The sequence below is a fragment of the Beta vulgaris genome, chromosome 3, assembly GCF_026745355.1.
Source record: "Beta vulgaris subsp. vulgaris cultivar EL10 chromosome 3, EL10.2, whole genome shotgun sequence".
NCBI lineage: Eukaryota > Viridiplantae > Streptophyta > Magnoliopsida > Caryophyllales > Amaranthaceae > Beta > Beta vulgaris.
The window spans coordinates 48,215,178-48,228,693 of NC_079204.1; the positions used below are offsets into that span (position 1 = coordinate 48,215,178).

Below are 13,516 nucleotides of genomic sequence, written 5' to 3' on the forward strand. Positions count from 1 at the left end.
TGCTTGCATATATTTCTCTCTGCTATAAAAGGGATCCACATAGTCCTCTGGTTTCCCCCTAATTCTGAGTATGCAAGCATATGCATGTATGCAAGGAATCCCTGTCATATCCCACTTATTACATGAACAAGACCTATCTCTTAAGTTAACTACAAATCTATCATGCTGGTAATCAACTTCCCACTCCCCCACTCTGGAAGGCACCATCACACACTGCTTAGTTCTTCTTTCACCCAACTGAAAACCTTATCAACAAAAGGCATAAACCTCCCAGTATAGGTTTGAACCCCATCCCATTTCTCTGTATTTCTTTTCATCACATACCTTCTTATCCATTCAAGGCATGTGATGATTGGTTTATCCCTTGCTTCCTTGATTACTGAGTTAAAAGTCTCACAGAGGTTGTTAAGCAACAAATTTGACTTTGACCTAGTAAGGAAGGCATGTCTAGCCCAATATTTGGGAGGAATTGCAGCTAAGTAGTTATATGCATCTTGGGAGAGGAACTTGATAGCTGCCATCTCAGCTATGAAAGTAAACTAACAACAACCAACAACATTCAACCAACAGATAACTTAATCAATACAATTATCAAGAATAAATATACTATGAACTACATTTAACACATAAAGACTAACCCTTGAACTTGTCCTAGCTGCTCTCCAAAATGACTCTTTGAATGCTGTACCAGAAAATTGAAGCTTGAAGTTTGCCCAAATGTGTCTTACACAAAATCTGACCTCAGCTTTTGGGCAAACTGTTTCAACAGCATCAATTAATCCCTTGCAACAATAATTTAGAAATAGGTCAGCAACATATACAAAGTACAACTTTTTTTTTAAAATAAAGAAGTTTAATTGCTCACCTTTTGTCTGTCAGACATAACAGTCAAGCCCTCTCCATTGTGGAATCCTATGTCATTAATCAAAAGCTCCAAGAACCATCTCCAACTTTGCTTATCTTCAACCTCAACAACAGCCCATGCCACTGGGAATATTTGTTATTGCCATCCTTAGCCACTGCTGCCAATATCATGCCAGGTATGCTCCCTTGAGATGACATCCATCAATACCAATAAGAGGTCTGCAACCCTCTGTAAATCCTACCTTACAAGCCTCCATGCACACATACATTCTCTGAAATGTTGGAGGTGGATTTTGTGCTCCAGTCACTGATACAAGGGCTGATGATCCTGGGTTGTATTTCAGGATTGCACTAGCATAATCATACACCCTTTTGTACTGATCAGATGCATCACCATATATGCTTAGCTTAGCCCTAACCCTTGCAAACCAAGCTCTATGGTACCCAATTGTCACCCCTGTGTCAGTGAACACCTTATGTATGAATTTTTTTAGCCTTTCACCTTGGTCATCTCTGAAGTAATTTATATACTTCTCTGCCAACCACTCAGATGACACTTTACTATTTGCATCAACATGACCACAAGTATGCTCAAGGTCTAGAGTTTTTATTTGCATTGTCATCTCCCTTGGCAAACTCACTGCATACACCTTAAACTTACACTTACTTTCATCATCACACACACACTTCACAATCTTCCCATGCTGCTTGTCCCATGGGCAGCTACACTTATACTTGCAATGAGCTGTCAGTCTCTTAGATGAATTGTGAAGCAAATAGTAGTCATAAGTGTTCTCAATAGCATGAAACCTAAGTGCTTTTCTCAATACATACACATCCCTGAACTTCACCCCTTTGTCAAGTTGATTCTCTTCTTGAAGTCAACTTCTGTGTTGAATGTAGGGTATGGATCCACTTCATCATCAGACCCTTGCAAACTCCTCAGCTCATCAGAATCATACTCATGCTCCTCAATTAAGCTTATGTCACACTCTTCCTCAACAGTCTTACTCCCAACAGCACCTCTATCAAAGGCTCACCCTCCTTGGACTTATTAATTTCCAAAGCTGCTTGACTTCTTGTCTTAACACCACCCACTGCTGCTGCAACTTCCTTAGTTATACTACCACCTAGTGCTGCTGTGAACACCTCCCCAACCTCCTTATCCTCTTCTTCAGGTTCAAATTGGACATCTAAATCTGAGAACTCACTATCACTAGAGCCTTCCCCTTCCTCATCTGATAAAGTGGTCTTTTTTGGTTTAGGTTTGACCACTTTTTTCTTTTTTGGACCTGACTTTTTCTCAGTTTTTCCTAAGGCCAATCTACCTTTAGTTGCAACTGTCTTCACTCTAGGTGTGCTTCTTTTTAGAGGGGAGGATGAACTTGGGGGAGTTAATGCTAAGGCAACAGTTGATGATGAGGGATTAGATGAATTTTTAGGTTTTGGAGAAGATGTTGAGATGATGGCAGAAGAACCAGTTGCAGCCTCAGGGAATCTTGGGGGTGATTTTGACTTACTGACCTTAGAATAAAATTGGGCTTTGGTTATAACCGAAGCCCCCTCATCACCAATAGTGGGGCTACTTGATTTAAGCCTAGTTGATCTTCTTATAGGGCTTAAACCTACCTCAGTCTTTGGCTCCTTCAACTGTATTTTTGGTTGAGTGGCTGGTACTAAGCCTAATACTTCAACCTGCCTTCTAGTTGGAGCCCAACTCACATATTTGCTCCTTGGTTTTGGCCCTTTCACCTTGGGCTCCTCCAAAACCCAAACAGTTACCCTATTCCATCTATCTGCACTATCAACCAGCAAATTAATTTCCCTCTCACCTTCAATCTTCACTCTCCCATCACTCAATGTCTTTCCCTTTAGCATAAACCATATACTGAAATTGGCCAAATGTTGCCCTGCATAGTGCATTTGCTTCACTACAACTTCTCTTAAACTGTCAATGGTTATGGTTGAAGTCCAATAGTGAAGTTTCATTCCCTGAATTGGAATACTCTTAACCCATTAATTTCCACAGCCACATACTGAGTTTCCCCATTAATTTCTACAAATTTGCCCCCAAACCAGATATTCATATCAACATACAGTGGCGGTTCCCTAAAAATTAAAAAGATTCACTCAATTTCAGCATCCCAAAATTCAGTACAAGAAAAAAAAAATTAAAAAACCACATTTACACAGTCCACATTGCAATTACAAACCCTAGAATTATGTTAATTTAAACAGGGCCCATTAAACATCACATTATCAAGCAAAAAGAAAACTAATTCAATATATTTTTGGCTTAATCATTGAACTAGGGTTTCTCAAATTTCAATGCAAATAAACAATTACCACAAATTTTTACATCTTCAGTAAGAGTAAGAGAACAGTGAGATACCTTTCTAAACCTCCAGTTGTTGCTTTATTTGCAATTTGCCACTTCTTTTTTCCCATTTATTCTGCTCTTTGGACCACAAAGGTACTTCTAAAACAAGACGCTGCTGACAGAAGCAAAAAACACAATGTGAAGCTTTTTCAGGAAGATGGTGATTGATGATGAAAGATGCAGAACAAGGTAGGTGAGAATTGAAGATGATGAGTGAGAAGAGTTAGAGGATGAATTACAGTTAGAGGTTGAATGCGAAAAGCCAAACGAAGGTAAACAAGGGTAAAAGGTGGGAAATTAGGAAAGGTGGGCCACATGTGACGGAATTTTCAAAACTTAACGTTTTTGGTAGTGTTACGTTGACGGAATTATTAACTTAGGTAGTTGTATAAGAAAAAGTTTATATTAGGTAGTTGTTTATGAAAAGTGATATATATTAGGTAGTTGTTGACAATTTTGGCTAATATATACAAATGTACAATCATGAATAGAGTAAAGTACATTGAATATAGGAAAATGTACAACAATAATATGTGGACATATGTTGATCAATGTACATATCAAGTATGAAGGAATGTACATTGCTATTCAGACATTGTACAACATGGCTTAATAGAACCTACTGGAGGGGACTGTCATTGTACATGCTCATTTAGTCTTTGAACAATCAAGCAAATAAGAATGTACAAACTATGCACCTTGGATAGAAGGTAGAGTGCTTTTTGTAATATATACAAATGTACAAACATGAATAGATTAAAGTACATTGCATTTAGGGGAATGTACAACATAAATATGAAGTAGTCAACTTACTTCTCAGCAGTGTTGGGATCATGTTCTTTGGTAGGTATGGGATCCTTCTCAGTGGTTTCCTTCTCAATAGGGGGCCTACATGGTCAGTAGTTTTTGAACAAGCAAGGAAATAAGAATGTACAAACTATGCACCTTGGATAGAAGGTGGAGTTCTTTTTGTAATATATACAAATGTACAAACATGAATAAAGTAAAGTACATTGAATATAGGAAAATGTACAACAATAATATGTAGACAAATGTTGATCAATGTACATATCAAGTGTAAAGGAATGTACATTGCTATTCAGACATTGTACAACATGGCTTAATAGAACCTACAACAGTAAAAATAAACAATGTACTTTGCATTTAGGGAAATGTACAACACTAATAGGAAGTTGAAGAATGTACATAACAAGTCTGAAGCAATGTACATTGCATTTAGAGAATTGTACAAACTATGCACCTTGTTTAGTAGTTGTAGTTCTTATCATAATATATTTCATTGTACAAACATGAATAAAACAATGTACATTGCATTTAGAGAATTGTACAACAATAATATGGAAGTAGTCAACTTACTTCTCAGCAGTGGTGGGATCAGCTTGTTTGGTAGGTATGGGGTCCTTCTGAGGTGTGGGCCTATCATTTGGGGGAAAACATTCCAAAAATGAACAGTCATGCAAAGACAAAAGTAGAACCTAGTATTAAAGGAATAAATGTACTCACTGTTCAACAGTTACAGGTGTGGGACCTGTCTGCTTGTCAGTAGCACCTGATGGGGTGTTACCTATTGGAGGGCTGTCAGTGTACATGTTGAGTTAGTTATTGGTGTACATGGTCAGTTAGTCTATGAACAACCAAGCAAATAAGAATGTACAAACAATGCACCTTGGATAGTAGTTGTAGTTCTTATCATAATATATACAAATGTACATTATGAAAAAGCAAAATGTACATTGTGTATAGGGAAGTGAACAACACTAATATGAAGTAGTCAACTTAATTCTCAGCAGAATAGTCACTTATTTATTCTTGTTATGTCAATAGAATAGTCACTTTATAGGCACTATACTATTTTTGTAATGCACAACCAATATAGTGCAATTTTACGGAATGTACAACAAATAGTAACGGGGGTGAATACTCCTTTTTTGTAGTGCACAACCACCATTGATCAAATGCAATGTACATTGAGGGTCACAGAATGTACAATAGATTACCACATGTCCATTGTACATATCAGCATTAGTAATGAACAATTAGGTGTACAAGGATGTACAAAAACATACGAATTTAAAACATTGAAATTGTTCGCCCGCTATATCAAAATTCATCATGCAATAATCGACATGCGAAATACAATTGGAGTCACACAATGTACAAGCCAAAGTAGGATATTTGTCACAATTCAGAACACAATGAAGAAGCCTAATTCACAGTGGACAGGGGTGAATACTCCTTTTTTGGTAGTGCACAACCAGCATACATCAAGTGCAATGTACATTGAGGGTCGCAGAATGTACAATAAATAACCACAGGTCCATTGTACATATCAGCCTTGGTAATGAACAATTAGGTGTACAAGGGTGTACAAAAACATATGAAATTGATATTGTTCGCCTTCTATATCAAAATCCATCATGCAATAATAGACATGCAAAGTACAATTGGAGTCACACAATGAACAAGCCAAAATAGAACAAGCCAATTTGAATTGTGCATCCTTTAACCGCCACAAATATGAAGACCAAATTTCCAAAATTATGTGACGATTTTCCAAAATGAAGCCAAATTACAATAAAGAAACTTACAGAATATCTTCACCCATTGTTAGTTGTGGAGATGGAGGAATGATTCTCAGAGGTGTTGGGCAAGGAAGTTTTCGTTGCCTCGGTTGCCTTGATTGCGGTTGTTTTCGTTGTCTTGGTTTCTTCTTCTCGCCACTGTCCATAAACACTACTGCCCAATCTTCTTTTGTGGTGGTGCAATTCAAATTTTTTGGGTGGTAATCGGAGTTTGTGTGGTGTGAATTGTAAGAAGTTTGGTTCTTTTTTGGAAAATGGAGAGAGAAAATGGCGGAGAGAGAAACTGAAAGAGAGAGAAAATTGGTAGAGAGCGAAAATGGTAGAGAGAGAAAGTGATGAATGAAAAATATGGAGGTTGAGTGTGAAAAATATGAACAGTATATTGGGCGACGTGATTAGCAGTTGATATCACTTCAGTTATTAATGTGTGAACAGTAAGGGTCAAATCAGTTACTTTTTTAAATCTTCCCATGTACATTGCGAACATGGGCTTGTACATTACGCATAAACCGCTTCCGAAAAGCGAGCGTTTCATTCACCTTTTTCTGCGTTTTGGACAAGGTGCAGGATGCTCATCCTACACCTTGGTGTATAATCTACTAATTGCTTCTTTTCACCCTTTTACCAACTGTCCAAACTCCTAACCTCCACTGTTTTAAAACACTTGAAAGAACATTATAAGCCAACAAACAAACAACTGTTACTAAAGTTACAAACTTTGGAATTGAAAATCAATTTGACAAAATCCCACAACTTTAAGGCAAAATCAATTTGTTTGTTCTCTCTCTCTCTAAACTAAAGCTCAAAAATATAAAAATTCTCTCACAACAAACTTGCCTTCTGTGTCTCTGACACTCATCATACTCCCACAAAATCAGAGACCAAGAACAAATACAGTTTTTTTTTCCTTTTTTTTATTTGCTTTTTATAGTAAAATTACCTCCTCACATCTTCAAAAGAGTAGTACCCTTCAAATCAATCTAAGTGTCTAGCTTTCTCCAATATTATTTGAGCTTTCTTAAAAAAAAATAAAAATAAATTGGGTATTATTTTTTTTTAGAGAGAGAAAGTGAGGAAATAGAAAGGTGGGTACTTCTACTGTTAACTCTAGTTGTCATGGCCCATATTGAGTCGTTCTTGTCTCCTTCTTTCCAATTCCCCACTAAAAAGCCTACTCTTTAAAAACCCAGTAATTCTTTTCTTCTATTTACTTCACTTGACTTCACCCTCTCTCTTTCTTCCATTTTCTCTCTCTAAAACCCAAATAATGAATTGGGTCTAAAAAAATGGATACGGGTTCAAATTATCCGACCGTTAAGGGGTCATCATCAACCTCTTCATCATCTGGGTTGTCGGATTCTTTAAATGGGCTGAAATTTGGGCAAAAAATATACTTTGAAGATGTGGGTGGTGTTGGAACTTCCGGCAAGTCTTCCGTCGCCGGAAGTGGTGGTGCTCCGGCGAAAAGGGCCGGAAAAGGGGTGGTGCAAAGTGGGCAACCACCAAGGTGTCAAGTAGAAGGGTGTAAGATAGATCTTAGTGATGCTAAAACTTATTATTCTAGGCATAAAGTTTGTGGTATGCACTCTAAATCTTCTGTTGTTATTGTTGCTGGTCTTGAGCAACGTTTTTGCCAGCAGTGCAGCAGGTTTTTTTTCACTCTCTCTGTTGTATATCTTTTTTTTATATTTTTAATACTCCCTCCGTCCCAAAATATCGATTTCTTATGACGGTTTGTGTTAGCTGACCCGAATTATTTTGGGACTAAGGGTATGTTGTTATTTGATATTTTTATCTTGTTACTAAATATGGGTTTTTTAGTAGCTTTGAATTAGTGTGGTTTAGTTTTATTTGTGTGGTTTAGTTTTATTTGTGTGGTTTAGTTTATTGACCCCTGTCCCTTTCTTTTGACATGATATTTACTATTTAGTTGTTCACCAATCATTTAATGTGACCAAGTTTTTATGTTTAGTAATTGTTTTAGTTGTGGGAGGCGGGGGAGGGGGGATTTAGTGGGGACTGTTGGATTTTTTGAGTAAATAATGAGGAAGCAAGATTTGGTTATTGATTTTTTTGTGATTTTTGGGTGAAAGATTTGTTTATGTTTATTGGGATTTGATTGGGTGTTGGTAGGTTTATTAATTCATACTGATGGGATAGTTAATGATAAATTCTGCTTAAAGTATACCTTACTTGTGTCATCCTGATTAAATAACAAGGATGTTGATGGTGCATTTTTGGAGATATGGAGTGGCTGTAAAGATTATAGCAGTCAACATTGTTTGTTTGGAGCTAGGGGATGGAATGTATTACATGGACATTTGCCTCCTGGAACCCAGGTTTCATATATGCCTCCAAAATAAAGAGCCAAATACTAGAAGAAAAGCGCCTATACCTAACAAGATTAAGTGAATGCCGAAGTCTTGTATAGTATGAAAAGTGATTGTAGAAGTAGGCTAAAGAACAAGTTTTTAGGCCATTTGATGTTTGTCGCTTTTGATTTCAAAGAAGTGAGGCAGAAAAAATGACATGATGAAAGTAATTGGTACTCGCTATTAAGGATTCTTACTACATTCACTGGGTACCTTTGGCTGTTCATGATTTATGTGTGATATTCCTGTTTTAGATTCTTTGCTCCTACACGGCTATGATATCCCAAACTTAAACGAGAGGACTAAGGAACAAGAAAAGAAAAGGAAAATACAGCATTGAAGAGATAATAAGAAACTTGTGGTTCTCCTGATGATTTTCCCTTATGGCAAGGACTTTGATGTCTGTCGTTCCATTATGCTTGAAAGCAGTTGGATGTGCAATTGGGCATTGTCCAAAATTGGTGAATCAAGCTGCTTGGATTTGGAAGTGTAGTAGTCAGTTGATGATAGCTTGTATTTCATTAGTTCCCAACTGTTTTTTTTCTGGCTTGCTTCATATCTTCTTTTTCCCTTTTCTTTGACAAGGGATTTTGGTACTTTCTTGAAGGTGTTGCTTCTAAGAAAAAGATATGCATAGTTGATGATTTGTCTTTTATATATCTATATACGTATAGAGGTAAGATACTGTATCATTTTGTGAATATTATTTGCAGTTCCTGAATCATACAACTTACCTTTCTCTTATCGCCAAAATTAATCATGATTTGCTCTATAGGTGATATATTTCATGCCTAATTGCATTATGGAATCTATTGAATTACTCATAATTCAGTTTTGGAGAAAAAACTCTACGGGAAATTATACTATCGTGCCATACCCATTTAATATTGTTTTCTAGATCAATAGGTGTGGATCTCGATGATACAGTGCTATCGACTTTCATGATATATACTTGAGACATATTGGTGGTTATTAGTAGTCGTGTCATACTGCGGAAAATTCATGTGCAAGAAAAATAAACTTTTGGTATCAGTAGAGAACCTATTCTTCTTCAAGTGAATGATTCCTTTCACGAGCATCTATCCCTGTGATTCACTCTTGTCATGTAAGGAAGAATTTAGCTATAGTATATGACTATTTAAAAAGTCATTCTTCATCTCTTTTTTCCTCATAGAGTGGCTGGAAACTGTTTCAAAGTGTTAGATAAAGAGTAGTAGCTTTGTGCTTGAGTTATTTGTTTAGTATTTTGTCCTCAACTTGCAGTGAGGCTTGATAAGATACATGTTTCTTGTGTACAATTTAATTCCATTTGTTTCTGTTATATTCTGAGCAAGTCCAATCAAACCTGATCACTCTTCTTTTAGCTCCCCATCCTTGACTCGAGAAATCCTAGAGGCATATATAAATGACTATTTAAAATGTCTTTTCATCTCTTTCTTTCTCTGAATGTGGCTAGAGATCAGAGTGTTCTAAAGATTTTTAATAAGGTGTAGCAGCTTTGAATTTGAGTTACTCGTTTGGTAGTAAATATGTAGGTAGTCCTACATATTAGAATGATGTAATTTCTTGTGCCGCTGATTATTGAATTCTGGACTCTGTTAAAATTTTGAAATTTGCAGAAGTTGCTACTGTTAGTGATTAAACATTACAATTGATTATTGCATATATGAAGCCTGTTTCAATATTTGTGAGAGGTACTGAATTTTGACTTATGTCAGACACTGTTGTTTCAATGTTGAGAGGGTGTGTAATCATTATATATTATGTATGTACATTAAAAAAGGAGCTCGCAGAGATGTGCGGTATTCATTTGTTTCTTAACTCTTTTTAAAAGGGAAGAATTTTCTTTTGACATTCAGAGGAAGAAATTCCCGTCTTTTTACGCTCTTCTATATATGTTTTTTAATTATGATTTTTGATGTAGAAATATACATGTAGGAGTTAGACCAGTGTAGTTGATGTGAAATCTACTATGATGCTTTACCATGTCCACAACAAGAATTACTGGCATAGATTTCTCTTGGAATTGGTCTTTGTCTGAGAAAGATATTACTACTCGTCTTATACTCTTAGTATACATGGCATTTTGTTATTTGTGAACAATTGAAAAGAGGCCTCTTCCTTTGGATTGGTCATGGCCCGTAATATTGTCTGTACAGGTTTACAATGCAATGGCAGGCACAGTTTGGTAGAGAGTGATACAAATCATGTGTATAAAAATTAATCATGATCAGTATTTTCAAACTTTATCATTGTCATTCTACTTTCTTTAGTCTTCTAGTAAAAATGAATTCATTGATTTCTATGTTTTTCTTATCTTAGTTATTAATTAAGGTTGATTCAAGTTAGTCTTTCTTATCATATGTTCTTTAGCTAATGGAAACATGTGGTCAGAAAATTGTAACCTGATAAAGTAATAGAGTTGTCATACGAAGTCTTGTATCACACGTTTTATGTATCAACGTACTTTAAAGATTAATGTGATTTATTTTCTACTTCAAGATATTTTAGATGCTTGGCGATTTTTATAGAGTTTATTCTCTGGGTGTTTCAATCTCTCACCAAAATTCATGCTGCTTTGGGTACTTTAATTGTATCTCAGATTTCATCGGCTTCCTGAATTTGACCAAGGGAAACGAAGTTGTCGCAGACGCCTTGCTGGTCATAATGAGCGTCGAAGAAAACCACCACCTGGGTCTTTGTTATCATCACGTTTGGGACGTCTCTCTTCATCCCTTTTTGGTGGTGAGAGATATCACAAGTTTTGTGTCTTTTCTAGTATATGTTCTTAAGTATGCTTTCTGCTAAATTTCGTTCATAATATTGCAGATAACACCGGCGGAAGTGGTGGATTCTTATTGGACTTCTCTTCGTATCCACGGCATTCTGAAAGGGATCTGTGGCCGGGTTCTGAGACCTCTGAGCAGGTATCTGGAAGTCAGTCCAGGTCCATTATGTGGCCAGGTGATGTAATCCTACAATCTGTAAACTGAATCCCCTTAAACTGCATCTAGAGAGGAAAATCATACACTTATAAGCCTACTAATTATGAGTTACACATATCTCTGTCATTATGTCGTAGAAAATGATCTACAAATAATTTAATTTTCTACTGTTAGTGCTGTTACTAAAAGTTAATGTTAACAGCCCATTTGGCATAAATTATGATTTGAATAACGACTTTGTATGTAATTTTTGCATGCATTTACATGTGAATTTCCATTGGATGTCCATGGTGATATAATTTCGATATTCATGGTAATATTCTCTAGTCCTGAACATATTATTATAGGTGAGAATGAAAGCTGAGGAAGAAAACTACATGGTTGGGAGGGTGTAGATGTGTGAGGACTGACACAAATATCTTTTGAAATTTTGCCCAATCTTAGTTCTTCTTATACTTGCATCATTAAATGGAAATTGATATTGCTTGCATCATTTTCTAGATTGGCAATATGTTATCTCTCTCTCTTCTAGCATTTGAGGTCCCTTTATCTCTCCATCCCTCTCCTTTCCTAAATAATTCTGCTGATGCTACAAAAGTAAAAAAAATGAGGAAGTATATTATCTTTTTCACATAATCAGGTTTTTTTTTTTTTGAGATATTTTTTTTTTTGAGATTTACTTTACTAATTAGGGGGTAATTTGGGAAAAGAAGAACCCTTATCTACCCATCTCTGAGATGGGTGGTATTGCTTCTCGTTGATGAATTGTCGTGGACATAAATATAAAGAATTCTTTGCAAAGTTATACGCAAACTCGTTATCGTTGCTTCAATGTATAAATTTTTGTTTGCTTCATTGGGCCGAAGTTACTCCTAAAAATTTTGGTTGGGTGGAAATGAGTCTCAATTGGTGGACTGAATTTAGTGATGTGAAAGTAGAATGGTGGACCCTTTTGTCATTTTTAGTATGTGGCAATATTCTAAAAATGCATGGTTTGCATACTTCTTTCATTAGCCATTCATTTCTGTTAAACACTTCATCTGAGAAATTTGGTTGTCCTTGTCTGGAAACTAGCACTTATTAGTGTGTTCATAACAAATATCATAATATAATAGGAAATTACTCACCAGCAGTTATTCTGTATATGATAATTTAGCAAATAGTTGCTTGGATTTGTCAAATAATACAAAGAACACGAATGCATGCTTCACTTTTACTAGATACATAACTGACATAATATAGGATAACTATGTTCATAAATTTTAATAAAAATTTATTCTTCATTATGCTCTTTGCATAAGCATATAGGATACACATTAAATACATAAGTAGTTCGAACTCGATCTAATCATACAATTATTATTTGCCAGACACCAGGAAATAGTAAATTGACTTGCCAATCTTCTTGTTGGCATCTTATGTTATGGTACATTATACTCTTTACCAAACTCTCTTTTTGTAGTAATTATTCAGAAATAGTCTACTAGCCTATAGACTGGTTAGAAGTAAGTCTATATATCACTGTATAGCTTCAGAATTGCAACTTGGAAGTTTGGTCTCATTTCTGTGGCATGTTATACCTACAGGCAACTCTGAGGATCCTCCTTCGAAGATGTTTCTGCAAGGTTCAGCCAGTGGGTCCAGCTTTTCATTTCCTCCGGGACAATGTATCGGAGGGGTCTCTTCTGACTCGAGCTGTGCTCTCTCTCTTCTGTCAAATCAAACTTGGAGCTCCAGAAATCAATCATCAAGTACTGGACTAGGTAACTCGATGAACATTGATGGAGCACCTGTCTCCCATTCTGCTGCAGGTCATAGTGTTACAGTTGCACACTTGCCGAGCAGCAGCTCACCATGGGGGTTTAAGGCCAACGATGATCCCAATTGTGGCTTACATACTGTGCCATCCGGTCATCTGGGACTTGGACAAATCTCCCAGCCACATTTCAGTAGCCAATATCATCATGGTGATCTTATGATGGATCAGGTCCATGATGGTGGGCGGCAATACATGGATGTTGACCATTCTAGGGCTTACAACTCAGCCACCACACACCATGTGGACTGGTCACTCTGATTGTTCTTTCCATTGCTTCATACTGAGCGAAAGAGCATGTTTCCCTTTTTTTATCGAATTCTTAAGTTGTTCTTCTGGGTGTGTAACAGTCTGATGACATCTTGTAACTGTTGCCTGCACCGATGACTCTTTTGTCATGGTACCGAACTGATGTTATGTCGCGCTTGTGGTATTTTCCATTTCCCTGGATAATTGGACTACTTTTGTATGCTGCTGGTTAATCTGAATCATTTTCTGAGCACGACGCCCTTTCCCTGTTTCTACTTTCTATACGT

The 13,516-nt window shown here is 36.5% G+C and overlaps 1 protein-coding gene and 1 long non-coding RNA gene across 2 annotated transcripts; one reads left to right on the forward strand and one right to left on the reverse strand.

The window, feature by feature from the left end:
- Nucleotides 1-4,078: 4,078 nt before the first annotated feature.
- On the reverse strand, nt 4,079-6,508 carry LOC125496088 (uncharacterized). Its single transcript, XR_007272781.2, has 3 exons — nt 5,854-6,508; nt 4,769-4,840; nt 4,079-4,681 (listed from the first exon to the last, which is right to left on the reverse strand). It is a non-coding gene; the product is annotated as an uncharacterized LOC125496088 (long non-coding RNA).
- Nucleotides 6,509-6,921: 413 nt separating this feature from the next.
- On the forward strand, nt 6,922-13,485 carry LOC104889216 (squamosa promoter-binding-like protein 9). Its single transcript, XM_010674387.4, has 4 exons — nt 6,922-7,495; nt 10,822-10,964; nt 11,049-11,183; nt 12,751-13,485. Exons 1-4 carry the CDS (start codon nt 7,134-7,136, stop codon nt 13,239-13,241), a joined length of 1,131 nt encoding a protein of 376 aa, XP_010672689.1. The 5' UTR covers nt 6,922-7,133; the 3' UTR covers nt 13,242-13,485.
- Nucleotides 13,486-13,516: the final 31 nt, after the last annotated feature.